Source organism: Populus alba, chromosome 8 (assembly GCF_005239225.2).
Source record: "Populus alba chromosome 8, ASM523922v2, whole genome shotgun sequence".
Lineage (NCBI taxonomy): Eukaryota > Viridiplantae > Streptophyta > Magnoliopsida > Malpighiales > Salicaceae > Populus > Populus alba.
In genome coordinates this window covers 7,828,154-7,853,171 of record NC_133291.1, presented here as the reverse complement: position 1 = coordinate 7,853,171, position 25,018 = coordinate 7,828,154, and the positions used below count along the sequence as shown (strand labels likewise).

Below are 25,018 nucleotides of genomic sequence, written 5' to 3'. Positions count from 1 at the left end.
CTCGTCTTCTCATTTCACAGCTCATAAGCGAAAAGTATTCTACATCATCTAAAGTATTGGAGAATGTTGTATTACATATTTATAAAAAAAAACAAGAACATGTATAAATTAGGAATGCATTTCTTTGAGGAGAGTACATGCAGTGTATGCTAGTAATCTTGATTTGGGATTTCTATATATATGATTTAATAATCAGACTTTCTTTCAAGCATTTTGAACACAATCTCCCATCAATTAGTAAAAGATGACTAAAAGCTCATAGATCAGCTAATTGTCCTGAACCACTTTACTTCATCTCTTGCCTAGGACACCTGACCTTCTAAGAAGACAAGCATTAAAATCACGTCATCATGTACTCCAAGGACATTCATCCTCGTCAGCCTCGAAGAAGAGTTAATTTCATCTTCATTAAAGGGTCTTTAACCTCATCATCTCTAATTTGTAAAATACGTACAATTCCTATTTTTTACTAAATGGTTTTAGAAACTTATGCAAATGCTTTTATTAATTAAAAATATGGATTTTTTTTAATTGTATGTTTACTTTTTCTCTAGATTTCTAGAAAGTAAGAGAAATTCTAAAAATGTTTTTTTTTCTCAACTCTAAACTTAAAAAACAGGATTTACGTGTTTTGATTTAGTTAAAATTATAACTCAATTTCTTTATTATTTAAAAGCAAGCCAAAGGAAATCCAATTTTTTATTTTGAAACAATCATGTCTAGTAAACATGTTTTTCTATTATTTTATGAAGGTAATATTAAAGTAAATAAGAGGTGGAAATTAACTAGAAAAATTAAGATTTTCTAAAGTAAACATAACCTTAATCTTAAGGTTGTTTATAATATAATATTTGGTTGTATATATATGATACTTTTAATAAATCCTTAAATAAATGCTCGAGAAGCCATAAATGTTTTTTTAATATAAAATGTAGGAATGAGATATTTAATTTTTGAAATTCATAAGAACTAATTAACTAATGTCATTAAATTACAATGACACAATTATAATTAACTATACACTTGATTGTAACTATACTAGACTGAGCAATGATAATCTCGGAATGCTAAAACTGACTAAAAACAAATCCAGACCATTAAAAGAAAAAAAAAGGTGTTGAAAATGCCAGCACAAACAGATTTTTTACAAGTAATTCGATGGAAACTTTTTGTGATGGGAAAGCTGCTACGTAATACCAAAACACAAGTCAGCAGATGTGGGGGTTGAGGCATTGTTTCGTCGACCAGTGGCTCGCCCCCAATTGAAAACTTCAACTACCATATACACCAACAAACGTTATAGGTAATTCGTGTCTCAGCTGGCCATTTTTTCCTATAAATAGAACCTACAAATCTGACAAGAAATCATGAGCTTCTTACAATTCCATCTTAACCCTTAGGAAGTTCATCTTGTACATTGTCTTATGGAAATAGCCGAACTCGAAGAAGATGATAAAGGAACCAGCCCGCACTCTTTGAATGAGGTACGTACTTATACTCCATGAAAATTTCGATTTTTGTAGCTATTACCCATAGAGCTAGGGCAACTCATGAAGAAGTACGAGTATATATTAATTTGAAACAAAGCCAAATAATTCCATACCCTGATACATTATTGTTGTTTTTGTTACTGTTGTTTTAAGATGGATAAACCCAGAAAAAAAGAGCATAGTATATACCCGTAATTAAGTCGAATTATATATATATATATATGTTCTTACCGATGATTTTGTTTTAATTAACTTTTGACGATGGTTTGTAAGGCTGCTTGGTGATAAAGGTCACTTGCTTAAAAATCACCGAATCGATGAAAGTTTTGATCACGAATAATAATCACTCTCTTATTTCGTTTTCTGTTATGCAACACGTCGACCAGTTCTACTTGATTAATTCTGGCAGAATTGATACATAACATGCATGCACAAGAAAATGAGAAATACTGCGCTGAGCACTATATCTGGAACAACCTTTTCCAATGTATCAAAATATATAAAACGACAAGGTTTTAATTAATTCATCTTCCACCTCAACTTCACTTGTAACGGTGTGCATGGATCATGACTATATCTCTTAGACTTGGTCTAGTGGTTGTGCATGTACTCCATAATTCTTTTAAAAAAAAAAAATAAAGCATGTTTTAATCTTATAGATTACGTTTCTTTTTCTGTTATGCAGCTGGAGGTATCGCATTATATATTTTAAGATCATTTGAACCTCTCCGATTAAAAATATATACACACACACGCATCCTTCCATTATATGGCCTTTTCCAATATCCATTCCTGCATATTCTCTATATATTCCTTGATTTATCAGGAGAGAGAGAGAGAGTCTTTTTGTTTTTGTTTTCATGTCATCCTTAAATTCAGTGATGCATAGACCATATATATTCTTACGAATGCCGTCTATATATTTGCAGGAAAGAACTAAATAGGTTCCTTTGGAATCTTCATTTGAGCAAGATTTATAACTCTATTGTTTTACTGAGGACGCCACGGTCGAGCACTGAAAAGAAGCCTCGACCTCGAAACTTCATGGGAGGCTGTGTCGTGAGTTGGATTCCTTTATTAACTACAAGTTGACTGATTGTGTTTCTCTAGTGTCCATTTAAGAAGAAGAAGAAGAAAAAAAGGGACAATTTAGTTGCTGCTTTATTTCAATTTCCTCACTTTGTCACAAAACTGCCTTGAGGATAAAATGTTGAGCTGCTAGGCAGCAGGTGAGCAACCTGAAAACGCTACAATCTGGCAATGTACTCTGTATAAATAGCTAGTGTGCTAAGCAATATCAATAAAGAGATCTTCTTCCACATGTATCTGCTACACTCGAGTAATTGCTGGCAACATTGCATCTATCCAGGGATGCACCCCAGCTGTCAAAAATTGAATTTTTACTTGGAGTTCCCAACCACTAATATTTAGTGGAACTTAAGAATTAGAAAGGGACATATATTATATACATTTCATCCTTCTATTCTTGACATTTTCTTAATGAGGTCTCTCTATTCTTGTTTAAATTGATTGGGTCCCTTTACTGAAAAACATTAATTAATGAGGTCCTTCTATCATGGTTCCATCGAGTTTTCTTTTAAATATTGACACAGGTGATAAAAAATATATATATAGAATTTTACACTCAGAATCTTTAAAATAAGAAATTAATATCAATGGAAAGTATGAAAAATATTAGAAAAAAAATAAAAGCCTTTAGAAAAAAAGGAGTGTATTTTAAATATTTTAAAAAATATATAAACAATTTGAAAATATAAAAGTCGCCATTTTTAATAAATCAAAACTTTATATTTAAGAAACTTAAAAGCTACCCTTCATTGAAAATCTTTTAAAAAAATTGAAATAAATAAATAAGGGTGACTTAACATATTTTTATTTCTCTTTTTGTACAAAAGAATATCTGAAATACTCCATTTTTTTCTAACAGCTTCTAAATTTTATTTTTCCATTTCTCAATCTAACATTTTGTTTTTAAATTTTGGAGCTTGGTTTTCTTTCTAATATTTCTCAAAAAAGATTATTTTTTATTTTTATATTTCTCTTTTATTTTTCAAAATTTTATTGCAAAATGCTATCTTTTCTACGCATCTCCATATTTAACTAAAAATCTGAAAAGGTCATGATGAAGGGATCACATTAAAAAATTATGAGTAAAAGAACTCAATCAATTCAAAAAACAGTAAAAGGATCACATTAAGACAATTGAAGAAATAAAGGGACTAAACTCGCGGTTAGCCGGCGGTAAATATGTTTATCGATGGAGTACAGCTGTGAAAGTAAGCTAACCTATTGTTCACTAACGATCCATTTTCCATTCGATGCCCACAATTAAGGCCCGTAAGCTTCGAACCAAATAATATATAATGGGCCGAGGAGTTAATAAAGGCAGGCCCATATCATATTGACTGCCCAACTTTGATTATGCGTTCAATGGACTGGAGTGGCCACTTGATTTTAGATTTATTTATTTATTTATAGATTTGGAGTGGCCACTTCCCTAATATTTTCTAATCGTAAATTATGCTTGGACAAGTGTAACCAGACATTTATTTAGCTCACATCCTCTTTTCCAATTTTCACTCCACGTCACTCATTTGAAAATACAGTACAGAGTTTCTTTTTTAAATAAATTTTCACTTAAAATAAATTTTTATTTTTAACATCAACATATCAAAAATCATTAAAAAACACTTAAATTTTTTTTAATAACTTTTCAAATCAAACCATCAATAAATATAAATATAAATAAAAAGAAACACAGCTTCTTTTACATCTCGTGGTCCGTTCCATTTTTGTCCAAATACAATGTGCCTTCATCCCTAAGATTTCTTTCCTTTTCCTCTCTTCTTCGTTGACCAACATGTGTAGCAGATGGGTTATACGTGAATATCGTTTTGCAGCACTAAAACCATTGAATTTTGCATCATATAAAATTGAGAATTAATTTCCTTGGTTACCTAAATAAAATTCTGAGTATATATAGTGCTTGAGAGAGGGGATCATATTCCACTTATGAAGTCCTTGATTTGTGACATCATTTCCAATGTTCGAGTTTGTGAGAGCTGGGACTTGCTTAGAATCTGAAATGCATGCCCTACCCCTTTATGAACCACATGCTCCACCATTTTACCAGCTCTCTCCAAAGAAGCAACAAACTCCAAGCTCCTGTCTTTCAAGATATCCATCTCTGATATGCACACCATTATTGGAAATCTCAACAAATCCTCCAATTCCACGTCTAACCCCTTGGCTAGAGGGTTGCACCATGGATGGTCCCGGTTAGATCCATAAGGCAAAGCTAGTCGCCAATATGTATCAGAGGCTGCCAAGCTAAGCGCCGAGCGAGGTGATTGTACTTGATATTTTTCTGAACTAGTGCGTGCCTCTCCTCCGAAAAATGGCTGTATCAAGACAATGCCTCTGAGACTTAATGGCTTCATGGCTGCAGCGGCTTGTCCTGAATTAAAGGAACCGGGTCTCGTGATGACGTTATAGGCTATGTTGGCGCCAGCACTATCTCCAGTTAGAAAGATGTTAGAGAAATTGCACTGACTGGTCCACCAATTATCAGCACCAACACTTAGAGCTTGCTGTTCTAACCACATCAGAGCCTTTATTCCATCGTCATAGGCTGCCGGGAGAGGATTCTCAGGCGCTAAACGATAATTAACCGACACGATTATGGAACTGGTCTCAGCAGCTAGCCTTGCTAGGAAGTCATGGTAGCAACTCCAAGCAGCTGAGCCTACACAGAACCCACCTCCATGGAAATATACAAGTAAAGGCAGCTTACCATGGCATTTTATTGGGACATAAAAACGTGCCCAAATGTTTGTGAACTTGTCAATGACTACGTCCCGTGAAGTCACACCGAGCTCGTGAGGTAAATCACTTGTGACACACGGAACGATCTTTGGTCTCTCCACATGCTCATCTTTGTACACTTTGATTAGCCCATCAATTTCCTCGGTCACTGCTCCATGTTGGTGACAATCTTTATCGATTTGCAGGCTTAAATTTAAACCATCTTTAACATTTCTGGTTCCCATTAGAGGTGAGAAATCAAAATGAAGAGCAAAAGCCTAACGAATTTCAGTGGTTATACAAGTGCTCTGTCCCTGGCACTTCCTTGTGTGTGTGTGTCTATATATTAATAGATGAGGCAAAAAAGACAAGGGCTGAGTTATCCTGTTATTTCTAGGCAAGTGGGAATTGGAACTGGACACGTTCTTCACGGGATCCAGGTACGGGGTGGGTTGGGGACTGTGCTCTAAGGTTCCTCGTTCTCAGGTTAAGATTGAGCTCCTAATCTTAATTAATAAGTTTGATTACGTTAATCACAATATCATGTTGTCTTGCACCTTCGTATCAGTGATCATTTGGTGTGTATGGAAGCATAAGAAAATGCCATTTCATGCTGTGATATTACAATATTTATATTTATATTTTATAGTTATATAACACATGTTTTGTACATGAACACATCTAAACTTAAGGTTGTAAATGTCTATTGAACTATAAATAGTTCTCATCGCACGTGTACCAGACAAAATGTGATTTTAAACCAGAGTTGACCTAAAAATCAGCATGTGTTTATCATGGTAAGCGAAATAGAATAGTGGATGGAAGTTTGGGTATGCAAGCATTTTCACAAGGTTAGCACTTCGAAAGATCCCCTGGTGCGTGGCGTGACATTGTTGACGTTTTGAGAAACAAGGGCAAACTGGATGTGTAGTGTCATGACCATCAATAACTTCTGGCAGCCTTCATTAACAAAGAAATGTTTGGGACAAGTTTCTCATATAATTCCAACGCGGTTAGATAAGATTTTTTGAGAAAGCAACGAAGGCTATAAAAATAATACAATTTAAAAATTATTGCTATTGAAAATAGTGGTTCAACATGATCACCATTAGAAATAACAAAATCATATCTGTCTAGATTTAATTAACATTATAAAAGGTCAATTTAAAAAGAAAAATTGACAATACAACTCTAACCATACCTTAAAAGACCTCTAAACATTATTATAGTTTGTTAGGAGTTTTGTTCAAGATTAACTTAGAATTACTTACGATCTCATTTGGTGTTTTTTTAATGTGCTGTTAAAATTGTTTTGTCGAGATCATTTTAACAGTATTGGATGTGTAAAAAATAAAGTCCTGAGGTATCCCAGGTGACCTATACTTTCTTTTACCTTTTTAATTTTTTTATTTTTCTCTCATGTCATATCATATTATCCTTTCTTTTTTTCTTAACCGTTAAATTTGGAATCATATTTTTTTGATCATTGGGTATTCATAAAAGAATTTAAGTTGACTTTTTTTAAAAATTAATTAATTTGCAAAAAGAACATGCCTTGAAACATGTCTAAACAACCGCTATTTGAAATTACAGTTGTGTACAAAATTAATTTTTTTTTTTTTTTTTAAATGCAGTTGTGTTGGAACTATGCTATTTTTCAAATACTTTTTAGATCCATAATGCATTGCCACTCAAAATTAAGATATTGGATTGGAATTGTCAGCCATTTCATCAACTTTCAAGTTGAAAATATATATATAAAAAAAAATTATATTTTTTCTATATGAGATAATAAATTTTTTTAATTTAAATACTTCAACTTAAAAAAATGAGATAATATCTTTTCAAGTTAGAATAAAAAACTTTTTAAATTTCATTATTTACAATAAATATATATATAATATATATTCACATGAATTGTTTAATAACTTTTTATATATAAAATATTAAAATCTCATATTTTTTTTTTTTTATGTTAATCTATTTAACCTGAGTTCCAATCGTTTATCCGGTCTGCTCAAGCCAGTTTTAATAACTATAAAGAGGAGTATTCTGGTTTTTGTCGCCCACCGAAACAAGAGTAAGTGTCAGGTTTGGCCTTGGATGGGGAATGTCGACTATAAAGTTGCCTTTGAACCTAACTTTTTGAAAGAAGCCCCTCCCTCTTCTTAGGACGGCCACGGAACATGCTTTCATATTTCGGGCCCGTAACCATACTTATTTGGTCAAAGGCATTGGTTTGTCGATTTTTAAATCATTCACATTCAATGCATAATGCATAGGTTTGAGGGTAATATTGGACGAAAGCTTGGCACGCACAGGTGTAAACTGTTATTTATCAGCGCGTGTATTTGTTTTTTATAAAAACGTATTTTTTTATATTAATAACATGTTTTTTTAATAAAAAGATAGAAAATTTTAAAAAAATTTTAATCATTTGAAATAAGTGAAATAATATATTTCTTCAATATAAAATTTATTTTTTAATTGATACATTTTTTGTTTAAAGAAGAATATTTTTAATGACTAGTTTTTCTAATAAAACATTATAATGATTTAAAAGCGAGTTTTAATAAAATCACGTAAAAAATATATTAAAAACCATAAAGAAGAAATCTTCTTTTCATTAAATATTCATGAAAACATTCTTAACTTTTTCTTTTTTGAATATTTGATATATAATAATTAAAAAAAAATTATCAATATTACCATAAAAACTTATAATATTATTTAAAAATCATGGCATAATTGAATAATAATTTAAATATCATTATAACTGGAGTGCATTTTTAAATCAAAACCTAAAAAAAAATAACAAAAAAACTATATAAAAAGAGTTAATCAAATAAGCCTAAGAGGTTGGGCTTGTCTACTTGGTCTCATGATCTCATAGAAATAAGGTCATGCCATGTGGGCTTTTAAATTTAGATTTGTACTTGGTCCATAGAAATAAATCTCTTTTTTTTTACACTTTTTATTAGGCTTGGTCTTTAACATCTGAATTTAAATCAATTCCTTGTTTAGTTTAATTTCAAAAATGATTTGAATTAAATTTTGAATTATTAATTTTTAGATCAATCTATCAAATCATATACAAGTTTGAAATTATGAATTTTATTCAATAAATAACTTTATAAATATTTAATAAAGAACACGTGTTTTGGTGTGTACATATATAAAATAAATTTAACACAATAAAAACATTATAAATAGATATGGACGCCCATTTTTTATTCTAGTATTAGTAGAGTTAAAATTTGAGGTTATCATTTTTCAAACATAACATATGATATTGTCTATATTTACACCTAATAAAAACAATACGAATAAATACAGAGAACAAGTATTATAGAGTAGTAATCTAGTAAGATTATTGATATGTAAAATCACTAAAACCCTTTTAATTTACAATTAACCCAACAGTTAAAACTGGAGCATCCACGCCACTAAACTAGAGATGGTAAATGTAGATTATAAACTGACAATTCTCGCTTAAGACGACCAGGACGACGAACAACAGGATAAATAATTGAAAATTGACAGATTATTTCTAATTATGAAATTGTGTTTGTTTATATGTTTTTTAAAAAAATTAAATTTTTTATTTTAAATGAATTTTTTAAAAATATTTTAGATTGTTTTGATTTACTAATATTAAAAATTAAATAAAAAATTAAAAAATATTATTTTAATATATTTTCAAATAAAAAATTCCTAAAAAACCAACACAATCATCTTCCTAAAAAGACCTTTATGCCTTTTGATTTTTTAACCTCCCAAGTAACAACACGCGTCTAAGAATCATGGTCTGAACATATGACTGCTAAAGTACTACTAGCTGCCATGGTCACCAAGCCTTTCGATTTCTCAACTAAAAAAAAAAAAAAACCAGCCTTTTGATTCGTCACCAAAAGTCCTTTTGATTCCTCTAATCGAGTTTACATATCCCCTGATACTGGACCCCAGAGGCGTACACACTCATTCACATGGCCTACACTAACAGGGGTGTTAAAAATACCGGCTAATATTTGTATCATCTATTAAATTAAAATCAGATAATATAAATATTACAAAAAATAAAAAATCTAAAAATCAAATATCGCGGTTGAATAGTAAATAAAGATTTTTAAAACCCGGTCCTATACCGTTATATGCCCTGTTATTTTTTTTTTTGGCAATTGATTCTTCCATTCTAGATTTTGCTTGGCAGATGACGATGGAGAATTTCCCCCCATTCGAGGCTGGTAATATTCGAAGCAAACAGGAGTTGAGCAGCTTAACCAGCAGATTTCCTACAACATTGCATCCAGGAAGCTACTTCAACTGGTGGGAGAGGCAGAAAACTGATTCAGTACCACCTTGGCTGGAGAACTCATGGAGAAATGCGAACGTAAATGGGGTGTTCATCCCTCAAATTGTGATATCTAGAAGATACAAGCATGTTATGTCTTTTGCGTGATATATTCTAAAGTCTAAACAGCCAAGTGGATGGCCCTGTTTCAAAGTAATTCCTTTCTTCTCGAATAATGACTTTGTGTGGATTGAAAGAAGAATGAGCGACGGGAAGGGACAGTTATACAAAGCCAGTGGAGCACTGCAGATAGCTAAATTTGACTCTTTCAAAATCCTAATCATACTATGGATAGCAGTTTTGTGGTGGACTGTTATGTCTGAAGAATCAATAGCTGTAACAGTCGGTTAACCATAAGAGATGAGCTTTGCCAACATATGTGTGCAAATTGATAGAAAACTTGTGACAATGATGCCATGTGAATTCCTAACATTACCCCAGCTTCGCGGGCATCATACCCAAAAGATGGATTTCTGGCTGTCAATTATACAACAGAGTCTTCTATCAGTAGCTATATTTTATCGCTACAATGGCAATTCGCAACATTAGGTGACAATTTTGTCCATCATGGCTAGAAGGCTTGCCTAGTTACACATGTAAGATAAATCTACTCGCAACCACTCGACCTAATCAGTATTGTATGTACTTCTCAATACCGATACTTCTACATCAGGGGAAAAAAAAAAACAGAAAATTGTACTGACTTGGCACAACGTGCAAAACGCTTCCTCAACTTCACAGTCCAAACATATCCGATGGGCACACCACGTTGGAAGTGACATATAGCATGCTTTTTTACAGCACCATTGTGAACGGGTTTGTGTCAATCTCTGGGGCGTGCTAACCATAAAGAGCTGAGTGCCCGGAGACGTGAAGTGTAGTCACTGATAACAAGAAGGGCACGGGCAGCCTGACGAGTCGTCAAAATTCGATGCATTTGTTGCAAAGTTTGCTGTCTTAATAGGTCTGCCTAACAAAAATAACAAGGCATAACCACCCAAGTCAATATACAATGTTAGCAATGCCAAAGATTTTCAAGGGAGGGACAGGTACTCATAATTAGACTAGAAATTATATTACCTGGTGAAGGAAGTTCTCTAGTGTTGCGAGCTTCCCCATGGCAATTGCCATTTGGCCCATGTAGTCAGCAACATTTCCAGAGCCAGCAGGGCCCAGAGAGGTGGATGATAGTGTGTCTACGAGTGATTGTTGCAAAGCTTCCATTCCTTGAGACAAGGCATCTTCAGCTTGTTGGGATGATTGCTGCAGATTGCATATGCCCATCAACTGTTGATCTGTCAAGGGTTCAAGGTGGTTCCCGAGAATCTATATTACAATGATAAAGAAAATGCCATTAACTGAAACCATCAGCCATTTTCTTAGAAGAGGAAATAATGTGCATGACCAAAACCATCAATGGTCATCTACCTTGAGAAGTTCAGAAGATTTAAACCCACCCAACCACATGAAGCATCTTTCTGCAGGCGTCTTCCACATGCCTGAAAGCATATGAAATACATCTGCTTTTGCACCAATGCTCTTCAGTCGGAATATTTCATCATAGTGTGCCATTATACCATCAACAAGAAGCCGTAACTCGTCATCACTCATATGAGAATTCATGGCTGATCTTAGGTCGTTGATCAGTCGATGATGTTCATCCAGCCAGCGTGAATAGTCCAAGTCAAACGCAAAGGCCTCTAAAGTATAATAAATCACATGAATCAAAACCATCAGGCGATTAACTTGTAGGTTATGAAGTTCTTTCAAAAGTTGTATTTAATAGAATACAAAATAAAAGAACCAATACTATCAGCATATTAAATTAAAATTTAGACTATAAGGATTTTCCATGTGTTGCATCTAATAGTCCACAAAATAATCTTCGATCGAATACTCCACTGAATACCAAGAAAGATTACCAAAACGTGTAGGTGACCAGAAAATGGTTAGGACAGTATGAAAAACATAAAGGCAGGCCATTCTACTGTTCACAATGATCATTAACAGTGCTTTTACTTAGACTTCTATCCCATTCTATCGAGCCTTCATCTACAGTCACCTTGCTGAGCATTTCACTAACCAAATAAAAGAAATAGTCGATGCCATGAAAGCTTGTCCTAGCAGCAATTTTCTGCCAGTTCTCTACAGATTGTCTTCCACAAACCTCTTAAACTGAGTCCAGGATTCTAGGATACAGAAATTCTGGAACTCAGATTGAAAACACTACTCCTAAACTTCACAAATCAAACCTTCATGGAAACTGGTCAAGGTTAACCCGAACTTTCTCATCAAGTTTCCAACCTCTCACCCATCTTTAATGATTTCATCCTATATGACTCCATCGCTTAGCTCTTCACCAGAAACAATCAAAGAGATCAAGGAGAAACAATGTGACATGCTTAGTTTAATGATGTCATGTTTTAAGGTAGGCGTGACCTTAGAATTTACTGCTGGAATGATGTCACTTGGTCCGTAAAGTAACTTCTTCACAAGTAAAACGCAAAACTAACTTCAAACTACAAGATCCACGCATCCAGTGTCAATCGACATTAAATACAGCTGTTCAGAATATCAATAGTGTATTGAAGACAATTCAATACTGATGCTTTATGCATACACGAAAATCTAATTGACTTATAACTAATTTGTTAAACCATTTCACAATCTATTTAAAACCTTTGGAGGAATAGACACTCAGCTGTGCTTAACACTAGGACCTGAATCTATTATGGCATATCCAAAATCCCTTACCATTTCCAGCTATTGAATGGCCATGATCCCCAGAAAATCCAGATGCAATAAAAAATCCCTGCGGAAAAATTTGCAAAACACAGAATGAAAGAAACTTAGTCTTCTATGCAATCAAGTAGACAAGGCACACTTTCTAACATATTGCATTAGAGAATAAAAAAAAACTTCCTTGTACCTGCTGGCGTGCTCGTTGAAGCTCTTGCTCTAGTTGTGTAAGCCTGAGTCGACTACTCTCGAGCTGCTGGACATATGCCTATCCAAAACCAAAACCTATAAATGATCCAAATATGTTTCATTCATCAACTTAAGACATCGAAATTGATATAGCAAGCCAACTAGATGGCAATGCTAATTAATTTCAGGCACAAAACTAGATGTCTCCAAATCCCAGGGTAAACTGTTGTTCATGGCAGAAGAAATATGGAGAACTTTTAACCGATCCACAACAAGATATAATTTAAGGGACACCTTAATCACAATATGGACAGGTAAGATGGCATGGATGAACAGAAAAATCTTTCTAATAAAAACGCTCTCACACTAGCTTTTTTGGGTGTCTGGTCATATATTCACGAGTTTCAACCATGTTTTCCTACAAGGCGGAAACTCAAAGGGGAATTGAAAGATAGAGAACTAAGAGTTGGGAAAACCAGATTCTGAAAATAGATTAAGAATCCCAATCATCCATGTGAAGAAACAATATAACATAACTAGAAAAGACATTACTTTCTTCCTAAGCCGACTTTTCCTTGCAGCCTCACGGTTCTGAGCCAGCCTTCGAAGGGTCTGCAAGGAGTAAACAAAGAACTTGAAAACTTAACCATCAAAAATCATACTAAACAGCAACACAATTACTAAAGCAACATCATGTCAAAAACCTTTTGGTCACCAGGTTTTCCCTTTGATTGATCCACAGATTCTACAACCACAACTGTACCATGCTGAACTCCATAAAGCTACATAATTATAACAAACCACAATCAGAAGCTGACATCTATCGAAAAGTCAGGTAGAATGTAATTTACTAGTTACCAAATAATGTAGCTAGCCATGTCCAAATTGTTAACTGAGCATACAAAGTAACAATTTTAATGTTCAATGGAATTAACCACAAGAGGGGGCTCGATGGTAAAACTTAGGATCTTATATTCATGAGCTCTCAGCTTCAACACTCCTCAGCGCCCTCCTGTGGCCAACACAAGGGCAGAGGCCCACTTCCCCAGCTATCTAGTTTAGGTTTAGAGCAATATCAACCAAAGGTGGTTGAGGTACGGACTGGTTACTTGTTTATCAAAGCAAAAGAAATATGTTTGATATGATTGGAAAGTTCAAGCATCATGAGATAGTTAAACAGAATGTAAGTTAACCCTGCAGTAAAAATTAAAGTCACAATCACGAAGATCTAACTAAAGCATATTATTCTACAAAATCAAGCAAAAGTATAACACGAAATACGATGCAAGTACACAGTGTCCGATTCCTCAATTCCCAAGCAGACCCACCATTAAGCACCCACACAAAAGATTCCTATTGTAGCAAACCAAATAAATAAATAAAAACATAGCATAACATTAAGAGAAAAAAAAACAGTGCGTATTATCAGAGAAAGATGCACAAAAACCTGGTTTTTGTCATCAGCATCTACATCTGTTGAAGTGTCAGTCTGTTGGCTATTATCTGCCATCCCTGAGTCTCCCCAAGTCTCAATACTCTGCCAGTTTCCCAACGAGGAACCAAACCCTGTTCCCTTCTGGTACATGTATTGCCCTGTGTCCAAACACCCTGCTCCAGTAGTTGCTATCTCTACCGGCCCAATACTCTTAACAATTGTTGAAACAAAAACATGATACATCAGCAGCATTAGTCAATAAATACCAATAAGTCAGGTATTTAACAAAAGAAAGAGGCGGGTGAGGAAGGTGGAGATGTACCGTACCGTGTTCAAGGCATTAGCATAAGGTAAGTTATGGGACACAACAGTGACATTGCCTGATTTTAGACTGAACATGGAGCCTACGAAGTTGGTATTTTTTAAAAGAAAAAAAATCACTAGTTGTTACAGAAGCTGAATTCTATATGGACAAAGAACACATGCTTTTATAATTAATATACCAAGACAGCAAGAGAAAGAAAGAGAAGGTAATGGATACTTGAGCTTAAATCAACAGCATCGTCGTGAGGAAAAACAGGAGCTGGTTGATGAAGCTCTCCAAGATCCGCAAAACGCGTCTGGTTTCTGCTACTAATATCTTCTCCTCTGTTTTTTTTCCCACCCAACATAAAAACAAACAGAAAAGGAGAAACAAAACAACAAATGCATAAATAAACTTACGTATGATTATCTTTTACCACACAAATCATTCCTTAAAAACCCAGTAAGCAACAGAATACAAGACCTGAAAATAAGGAGATAAGAAGAAAGTGAGTACCGAGGAAGGAAGGAAGAGTGGCAGTACATTTCAGGGTGAGGAACAGAAGAACTAAGAGGAGCTGCTGCTTTGAAGCTTTGTATGCGTTGCTAACTTTTAATACTGCCACTCCAGATAAGTTTCTTTCCCTATTAAAGTACTGTGTAGCTATGAGAGTAAGAAAGCTAAAAGCAACTACTAGGTAAGGATCATAAAAAGGGTACTGTAAGGTTCGAGAATAGAGGGGGGGAAGAAGAAGGAAATGCTCAAGGAGAAAATCTTGTCGTGATCTTAATGAAGAGGACAGCGTATCAGTACGGCTCCTTTTCTTCTGAGTTTAGTAATAGAAAAAAAAAAAGGAAATACTAGTATTATCATGCTTTTGATTGTTGCCTTCTGACTTGGGATTTTAGTTTCCCAACACTCCCACCCATTTCTAAACCTTTCTCACTCGCCTTCAAGAGCACTTTCATATCACCGCCCCTAATATGAAAATATTTTAATTATATTCTGTAAAAATAGAAAAAATGAGTTTTAATATAAAGCTTGTCTTTTAAATTTATGTGCATGGTAAAAGAAAAGGGATATTTAAGAGAGAAAAAAATTGAGTAATTGCTAAGAATGGTGATTTGTTATATGTAAAAGACAAAGTACTTCGTAGGGCATCAAATTTGTTTGCGTACTTGGGTAATTTTAGAGTTTTAAGAATATAGGTGTTTTAGGGTTGATTGAAATTGTGATGAAGGAAAATTTTTAAAATATTTTTTTTCTTTAAAATATATTAAAATATTATTTTTACAGAAAAAAATAATTTAACATTTTTTAAAAATCAAAAATATTTTTACAAAATATATAAAAATAAAAACTAAGACTGTGCCAAACACAACATTGCATTTTATTACGAGATTATTGTCATGCACGATAAGAAAGGCGCGTGGGACTATAGAGTCCACTCCCCAAGACAAAAAAACGCCCTTCTTTCTCTTACCTCAGTTGATTCTTTGTTTGTTTTTGTTTCCACAACCTTTCTCACTCTAGACTGTCTCTTGCAACTTGCTGATCTTTCTTTGTTTCTCTCTCCACAGGTATCCTCTAGAACTAGTGCCAAGGCTCGATCCTCTCCCTCTCTCTAGATTAAAATCAGAGAAAACTTTTGCTAGGAAAGAGTGTCCTGCAACTCCAGAGATGATGTGATGGTGATGAGATGTGATGAAATGAAACCCTAAGAGAAAAACAAGAAACAGTAGTGATTCTTTATTATCCCACTGTTTTTATTTATTTTTAAGTAGTTTTAAACAAATTCCTCGTACTTCTGATTGTTAGATTTTAATTATTGCGTTATTTTTCCCGGTGAGAATATATTCGAGTATCTAGGTTCGAACTCATGTATCCCCCACACGCACACACCCAAAAAAACAAAAAACTCTTGTTTTTGGAATCTGGATGATAATGTAGGAAGCATATCTATCTTAATATTAATTCTTTAATTGAATAAGTAAATTATGAGGAATTTCTCAGTTTAATATTCATGGATGTTTTGGCCTGTTTTTGTTTCTGTAAACTGAGACTAGAATATCTCTCAGGTTGTGGGAGATCTACCATTTCATTTCTTATTTCGATGGTTAACGAGAAATCACACATCTCTTAATTATAACAATAGCAAGAACAATTCCTAAAATGGCAAGGAAAATAACAGAGCGGCATTGGACAGAATCTTTATATAATATTCAGATTTGTAAGGGTCAGGAGGGTTCATTTAAAAGAGTGCTTTGCTTGAAAGAAACAACTTGGGTTTGATTGCAAAGAAGCTAAGCTGCTACAATGGGGATGTGAGCTTGCTTTTCCTTTAGGCCACCGTGTCGCAGGAGCTCTGGATTGCATTTATCGATAAAAAGGGCAAAAAATATTATGACGCGTCTGATACGGCAATTCGTACATTTATAGTTGATGACGTGTCACTTTCCTTCTGGTTGTCTCTGACGTTTATGTGGGATTGGCTCCTTGTGTTTCTTCTGTCTCTAGCTTTGCTTATCCTGCCTCGATGATGTCACGTGAACTCTTTTGCAAGGCCCCCCCTCTCATCAGTTGATGATTTCTTAAAAACATGTATTTGTTTTGGCTCTTGAAGTTCGAGGTTTGTAGAAAAGGATTGCTCTTCTTCATTCGTCTTATAATTCGATCCAGGGAAGGCAAGAGGGAGCCTTGATCTGGTAGTATTGATGTTCACGTGTTCGTCTTGTAATAGAAGTTTGTTGATGATTGTTTCATAACCTCTGAGGAGACCAGGCCCACAAGAGATTAACTGTCTTTTTAAAAAAAAAAAAAAATTATAATGAATCATTGAGGTTTACAATGGTTTTAAAATATTTATACCACGATTCTAAGGTATTTTAAGATGAAAATGGCGTGCAGATTGGGTGCGTGGAGCCAAAACCAACACCTCTTGATTTTCCAACAGTAAAATGGAGAACGAAACGATCGCCTCTCTATTACATGTTTATTTTTATTTTCATTTATCAAAATCAAATATATTCATAAAATGCATTTAAACTAACAAGACACGTGATATTAATTACTATAGAACATATATTAAATTACAAAAATCTCGACATATATGTTAATTAATTACGATTTGGCTCGCCTAGATTTATTAAAATATTAGAAGTGATTTTATAAGACTATCCTAGTGCATTCCGAAAACAAAACAAAAATCATTCTAAAGCACATTGGTTGAGCCGAGACCGAGAGGGTTCCGTTAACGAACAACTGTCTAACATGTCTTGAAAACGACATAAACAACCAAAAATGCGCTTTCGAATATTGGATTGCATATCTTCAATTCTATACAAGAAAATATCAATGAGGAAATTGGTATTTTTAGCAATCTGCCAGCAAAATCAGATCAGGAAATGATGATGCAAGCGACCTCCACTTCTTGTATCCCATAAGCAATGCTTTGAAGAAATGGCGATTTACGTTAGTAAATGCCCACAGGAGAGCTTGCAGTTTATCTGCCCACCAAGTTTTTAACTCTAGAATATGAACAGATACCTAAAAAACAAAGAAATTATACCGTTCCTCGCTAGACAACCAATCCAGTTCCTCAAACCTAAAGAATCATTTAACTGTGACCACATGGGGAATCTACACAACTGTTTTCCTGCGATGCAGCTGAACGTCATTCCATGCACCAAAAATAAACAAAAAGAGAGAAGCTATGTCTGAATTAACGCAGCTTCCGAACAGATTTTTGACCTATGCTCTTCATTTCCGTGTAATCAATCAACGTCCCAAACTAAACTAAAAGCAAATTAAAAAACAAGGATCAATAAAATACAGCACAATGAATTACAGCGCCTATTCCGGGCAAAGTTTGTCAGACGGGGACGGTTTCCTGTACGCCAGCATTGAATCGATTGTGGGTCAATACTTCCCTTGCCCGGGAACTTCTATGTTGAAGACGCTGGTGTAGTGCCTCGGACAATTGGTTGAAGAATTCAGCATCCCATCTATGTATTAACAAGGGGTCTTCAGCATAACAGATATATATGGATGTCACGGCGCTTTCCACAGCCACCATAGCCAGTCCAACCTGGAGCAAACAATAGTTTTAACCTCCAACGGAAAAATATGGCATTTCACTACAGATGTACTTGCACTGTTGCACACCATCAAAATGAAACAAATGCCAGTCATGGAGGATTGAGAGCATGTTTAATGGTTCGTGATTCAGATTAAAAGCAATTCATTGTTGATCAACAGTGTTTTTGCAGAAGCACCACCACCCAGTGTTGCGGTTGACAAATGGTTGGCTTTCATTCACATGTTTCCAGCATAACATGGAACTGAAGCCAGCCTTTAATTGATGCAACCCAACAACCGCAGAGGAGTGTTTGCTGTGTAGCGATAATGGAAATTACTGTGTAATATATACATAATGAAATAAAAGAGGGGAAAGCTAGTGGGATACTACTTAAAATGTAGGTGCCACCTCCCCTCTACTTTTAATTCATTTGAGATTTTTTGGGTTTGACTTCCCCAAACTATATTTCATTCATAATCAAGTACTCCCATTAGTTTTTGCACAATTTCATCCATAAGTTAACGAATCCTGTATTTAAAAAGCATGGGCTTGCTAAGAAAATGCTATTTTATCCAATAAAGAATGAATAATAGCAAAAATACATATAATAAAGGGCAAAAATTCTGGTGTTGGCTTGACTTTCTCACATACAACAATTTGCTATCTTATAGACGGAACTCCACAAAAAACTAACAGAAAGAATTGGTTTCAAATGAAACATAATTCACAGAGATCAAATCTGAAATTGGATGTTAAGGAATTGATTCTCAAATGAGTTAAATTAGGGGAGGCGGCACCCATTTTGCCAAGCATGTGCTTATCTAGCTGAAATATCCACAAACTGACTAAACACTTTGCTTTATAAAAGAGATGAATGCTTGGTTTCATGAGAGAGAGAGAGAGAGAGAGAGAGAAGCTCTACATTGATACTTTCATGTGATGGAAACGTTTTACGATATCAAAATTGGAAAGAAATACATGTGCAAAATCAGTGATATACTCTAAGTAGAGGTGAACTAGATAGGACAAGTTGCCACATTATAATTCTGAAACCCAACTTCTTAAATAACCAAGAAGGTAAAAATCTCCCAACTCCACATCCATTAAACGACACAAGCAGTTTTAGATCATAAATAGGTTATCAATTCCAAAAGAGAAAAGTCACTGAAAGACGGAACTTACCAAGACCATTCCCATCAACATTGCAGTGGATCCCACCATGGTCACTCTATCATCATTCCATTTGATATGAGTCCAAACACCCGAGCAAGTTCCACTGATGAGCCCTCCCAAAATTGTTACCATCAGTAGAACTGCACCTGAACAATCATAGGCGACTAGTGCTTCAACTCCAGTTGATTGAAATAGTTCCCAGGCATCCCTAGCTGAACGGTTAAAACTTTTCCCATGAACAGCTATCTAGAGGGAGCACAACAAATACGTGAATTGTTGTATAAATATGCAAGAATTGGCTCGTGAATGATGACAAATCAACAAAGTTTTAATGAAAAAGGTAATAATAAAATTCCAGAAAAACAAAACGCTTTTATATTGAATGATGTGTCATCCAACACTGAAGCCATAAAAATAGAAACTTATGCCACCTTGAATGCTCAGGGCATGCTTGTAAGCAATGAAAATTTATCACATAAGTTTAGGACAATAAAACAGGACATAGATCAGTCATCGGTCAATCCGTAACACAACATGCCAGTCACCCTCCCTCCCCTCTAGACCAGAGAAGAAATGAAAGAAAAGGAATATGAAGGCCATCAAATGCCCTTGAAAGATAACAGGTCTGCATGTATGTTTAGTATTGTGGTGCAAGGTGCTTTTCGTTTGGAAATGCATCTAAAAAAAATTCAGATTTTTTTTTTTTTTCGATATCAACACATCAAAATCATCAGAAAACACTAAAAACAACATTAATTTGATGCTTTTTCAAACCAAATGCACTTTTGAAATGCATCCAAACACAGTTTCAAACAAAAAAATAAATGGTGCCTTCAACAGGTAAATAGAAGTAAAATTCATTGACCGAGACATCATGAATCCCACATGTTAAAAAGCAATCTACTGCTTCCTTACTATTTATCATCTTCCCAGACTTTTCTTCTATGACTTGCAATTGAAACTAGTTCTGAGATATTGACACAATTCCAATACAATGCTTACCCCTTTTATTTTCATGTACACCAAATCTATTCTGCTCCCGTGGGAAAATCAATTAGTGATGATATAACCATTGCTAGTCTCACCCAAACCAAGTAGGGTCTTATAAGGCTGTTCATGTAATATTTTCACGTGTCTCCATTCTCAACACTAAAACCTGCATAATAGCTTTTGGGTGGTCTAAGTCCTCCTTCACTTTCCACTACTTTCATCAATAAAACAAACTGCCAAAGTCCAAACAGCTAAAGCCTGCACTTTTTTTTTATTCCATTCACAGTGACTCTTCTTTTGACTTTTTGATGTGGTCTTCACTAATGAAGCCTTAAGCCTTCATTCAACAAGCACCAATTTTTTTTCTTTTTCTAGTGAAAATTCATGATTTCTTTATGATCACCAGGGAGGTCACCAAGATGCTCATCACGTCTAAATTTCCATACCCTGTCTACCCTCCTCTGAACAGCCTAATATTCCGCTCCAAAAACCATTATAGCAGAGATCTGGTACTAAACATTTTGATATTTGGTTTGGATGAAGGATTTTACTTGGAACTTTTATATTATTTCCTACTAGGATTTAGTTTTCAAGTTTGTTGGGCATAAAGCGGAAATCAATTAAGAATTTCATTTTATTTCCTATCTATTACTTCACTAAGATGTCTCAGTGTAATTCACCATCCTCTTTTAATAACTCATATCTCCTCTATCCTTCCTTGTCCCTGATCATTCTCTTTTAAAATTCATGACTTCAGCCTTCAGTTCCTGGTCCTAAAATTTCCAAGTAATTCTTTTTCTTCCATAGAGTATAATTTAGAGGCACCAATGTCGAAAAAATTCACTGGAACACAACTGAAAAAATTGAGAATGTTTCAGTTTTCAAAAAATTTCTCTGTGCTGGCAAAGGTCATGATTAATGTACCACAAGATCATCATAAATGAAAGGTTATGAAGAATAATAGACAGTTAATTTGATAATAAAATTATGTACAGGTGAAAAATCATTGGCAGAAAGTACCTGGACATATGCATACTTGTTGAAAAAGCGAACAAGAGTCTCTACAAGATGGAATAGAAAATCAACACAGCAAAGCAAGCACTCGTTCTTGCCTATCTTTGACCGCAATCCCCTGATCTAAAATGTACTTTGAAGTTAAAAAAATGGACAAACAGAAACAAGATCAACGTTGGAAACAAGCTAGTTAACCAGTTAGAGAAAAGAAAATGTTGGCGTCCCGACCTCCCACCGTAGTGTCCTAATTGCAGCAGTGAAGAGTGATCCATAACAAATGCTGCCAAAAGATTTCGTCACAGAATACCTAAGAGACTTCATCAAAGGGTTGGCAGGCATTGACGCTGCTTCTCGACCGCCATGGATAAGAACAAGGAACACCATCCCAGACACTATAACATGTACAGTATTACAGAGTACTGCACCCGTCCAAAATAAGCTCAGTGACAGAACCTGGGTGTGCAATTAACAAAATTAAAAAGATATACCTATAGATAAGGGATGTTTTAGTAGAACATTGTCGCAGTTCTCATCCCAGTAGCAGAAGATGGAATAAAGCGCAAAACTTGCCAGCTCACCACAAGAAGCCACCAGCGTCCACTGAGATTAATGGTTGAAGCCACAACACCAGCTGCTCCAAAAGACCACAATCCCATCCACAAAAGCATGACTAGCATGAATGCATATGAAACTCTCATGACTTCAGGAAGGCTCCATACCATTTTCACAGCTTTTTGAAGCACCAGCATGGTAAATGGGAGTCTGAAAATCAGCAAATGGTCAGAGGGAGATCTTGATATCCAATTTTTCAATTAGAAAAAGAACCCTTAAATGATACTAAATATTGCATCTACTTTGGCATTAAGGAAAAGTTCATGTACTGTATAACTGCACATACATAGTTTTCTAAATTGTCACTCCAGGACAGTCCTATCGGTTGTTTAATTACAAAATCACAAATTGAAAAGGAAATTGGGAGAAAAAAATTAAGAGAAACAACCTTAGTGAAACTCTATGTAAATATACAAGTTAAAAAGAGCACGAAAAAAAATAAAGAGCTTTGATTCTGGACACTTGTGATCCACGCCAACACGCTTGACTCCAGACACTTATGATCCACACCACCACCTAAGATGCATATGCTATAATCATTAAAACTACAATGCATGATATGGATGGTGAAGTATAAACTTGACACTGTAAATTGACATGTTCCAGACCTAAACTCTATCTTAGCTCTCACAGGATAAATTTAACAGAGGCTGACCAAAACTATTTTTCATATGGCTATGCTTCTTTTTACAGCCCAAGCCTCCTAGTAACCATTTTATGAGAATTGAAAACCAAAATATGTAGAGCTATGGATAAAAACTAAATGGAAAGGACGAAAAGAGTAAGTAAAATTTTAGCCTGTTTCGGCTATAAAATCATTCTTCTAGAGATCACACCTTCTAAAGCTATGGATAATCAACTGCATTTCAAATTTACTAAGGATTACAATAAAGTAAAATCTTTTGATCTGACTAAATTAGAAGATTTAAAGTTTTTCATATAATGATTCGCATGCAATGCGCATTATAAAAGACTAGTACAACAAAATGTTCAATCATAAAAAAGAGAGCACGGTGACCAGAAGTAAAAGGAACACTTCAAACTCAAACTTAAGTGCTCAACTTATAGGATGCACTCTCTCTTCTAGATTTTTTCAACCTTGTTCACTAAACTAATGAAATTGTGAGCCAGAAGAAACTCCTTTACAAGCACCAGACACTTGCCACAATTACATTTAAATGCAAAACCATACCATTTCAAGCTCGTACCTGTCTATAACAGATATGACATACAAAAACTGCAAAGCGGCGCCAGTTGCAAAAGTGACACCCCAAAAAATCTGCTCGCTCCAGAAACACAAAACACTAACCACGGCAAGATAAGTAGTCAAAATATGCACCGAGATCTTCATCATATGATTCGCCTGCGAACCAAGCAGCAACAACCAAGCCCACCCAAGTAGAGTCCCAACTCCACCACCAAGACCATACATTGGCCAATAATCCTCCGTAAGTCCATGACCATTTTCCACCGTGATGGTCGTGTTACTAGTGTATCTATCAAAATTAAATCTATCCGATTTCGTAAACCTATTGAGCCCAAGAACTGCAAGAGCAAGTGCTAATCCCATCAAATGAAATAAAAAGACTCCTAACCAGAAAATATCATGCCAGTGGCGTGGTATATCGGTCGCCAATGTTTGATCACCGCTCCCACTTCTTCGACTCCTCCCTACATTCTAAAACCACAATAAAACATAGAAAAAGAACTTCCGAATTCAGCATACTCAATCACTGCGACGGTAAAAATGATGATAAAAAAAATATATATATATTGTCCGGCAAGCAACTGTGAAATTAAATCAACGTAACAAGAAATATATATATATATATATATATATATATATATATATATATATTATATATATATATATATGTTCCTTAATCCAAACATTTGTGTCGGCATATACTAAAAATGACCACTAAACTGAAAAACTCCCGGTGTACAGATACGTGGCGGTCCCACGCTAGTGGTTATGGGACCCACACAAGTACAGAAATGACTCGAAACCAAAACATAAACATTGGAAGATTTCTAAATTTGAAATGAAAAAACATAAGAAACATCGAAGATCAGTTAAACATGAACTTTGAAATCACTGCCTCGTAATTTGAAATAAAAAAATTGAAAAGATTAGCGAATAATTAAACTGTTGTAGAGCGACTGGAAATTGAAGAGTTGGATAAAAGGAGAACCTGATCGATGGCAGCCATGGAGGCAGAATCAGAGGAGGAACTATGAGAGTCGTTCATGGGGGTTGCTGATAGAGAGATTGGTTTGAAGGAGGAATTGTATTAGTTGAATGATTAAAGCATTTTTAACTAGCGGTCAAATTGAATACAAAATTTTCAAAGTAAATGGAGAGAGAGAAACTGGAAACGTGAAGAAAGGGGGAGGGAAGGGTCAATGGAGAGGGTATGAGATTAAATAATGGCAGTGTGTTGATTTTGAGGAACGTTGCGCGAAAGGGAGGAGAAACTGAAACTCAACGGCTAGAGTGAGAGAAAGTTTTGAAGAGAGAGCAGAGATGTTGAAGTATAGCTTTGATTCGCCAACGTGGGCTTATTGTGTGTCGTGGACCGTCTTCCGAAAAGGAAATGAACTGCACTGTACTGCCGCCACGCGCTGTTCTTTTCTCTTTCTTTGTTTTTTTTTGAAAAAACTCTTTTCATTTTTAACCATGATTATACCATATGCTTACATGTCCAATCCGTTTTGCTTTATGGAGATAAGTCAAGAAAAATAATTGCGGTATGTTTGGAAGCTTGTTTTAACTTTGCTTTTTATAAGTTATTAAATTTTTTTATTTCAAATTATT

The 25,018-nt window shown here is 34.8% G+C and overlaps 3 protein-coding genes across 5 annotated transcripts; all 3 read right to left on the bottom strand.

The window, feature by feature from the left end:
* Positions 1–4,253: 4,253 nt before the first annotated feature.
* Positions 4,254–5,864, bottom strand: LOC118039949 (probable carboxylesterase 6). The gene has a single exon (XM_035046797.2). It carries the CDS (start codon positions 5,558–5,560, stop codon positions 4,511–4,513), a length of 1,050 nt encoding a protein of 349 aa, XP_034902688.1. The 5' UTR covers positions 5,561–5,864; the 3' UTR covers positions 4,254–4,510.
* Positions 5,865–10,108: 4,244 nt separating this feature from the next.
* LOC118039950 (transcription factor TGA2.2) lies at positions 10,109–15,150 on the bottom strand. 2 transcript variants are annotated; one of them, XM_035046798.2, is made up of 11 exons: positions 14,850–15,150; positions 14,571–14,677; positions 14,357–14,433; positions 14,042–14,239; positions 13,299–13,376; positions 13,147–13,206; positions 12,596–12,673; positions 12,421–12,478; positions 11,095–11,366; positions 10,747–10,992; positions 10,109–10,636 (listed from the first exon to the last, which is right to left on the bottom strand). In XM_035046798.2, exons 1-11 carry the CDS (start codon positions 14,876–14,878, stop codon positions 10,490–10,492), a joined length of 1,350 nt encoding a protein of 449 aa, XP_034902689.1. In that variant the 5' UTR covers positions 14,879–15,150; the 3' UTR covers positions 10,109–10,489. The 2 variants fall into 2 exon arrangements, with proteins under 2 accessions (XP_034902689.1, XP_073266877.1); XM_073410776.1 differs by having other exon boundaries at positions 14,877–15,150.
* Positions 15,151–17,880: 2,730 nt separating this feature from the next.
* LOC118039951 (uncharacterized) lies at positions 17,881–24,741 on the bottom strand. Of its 2 annotated transcripts, none has more exons than XM_035046801.2 (7): positions 24,396–24,741; positions 23,409–23,878; positions 22,167–22,350; positions 21,817–22,041; positions 21,595–21,711; positions 19,594–19,830; positions 17,881–18,420 (listed from the first exon to the last, which is right to left on the bottom strand). In XM_035046801.2, the coding sequence occupies exons 1-7, from the start codon at positions 24,450–24,452 to the stop codon at positions 18,205–18,207; spliced, it is 1,506 nt and encodes a 501-aa protein (XP_034902692.1). In that variant the 5' UTR covers positions 24,453–24,741; the 3' UTR covers positions 17,881–18,204. The 2 variants fall into 2 exon arrangements, with proteins under 2 accessions (XP_034902692.1, XP_073266784.1); XM_073410683.1 differs by lacking the exon at positions 24,396–24,741 and having other exon boundaries at positions 23,409–23,711; positions 23,796–23,875.
* Between the last annotated feature and the right edge of the window lie 277 nt (positions 24,742–25,018).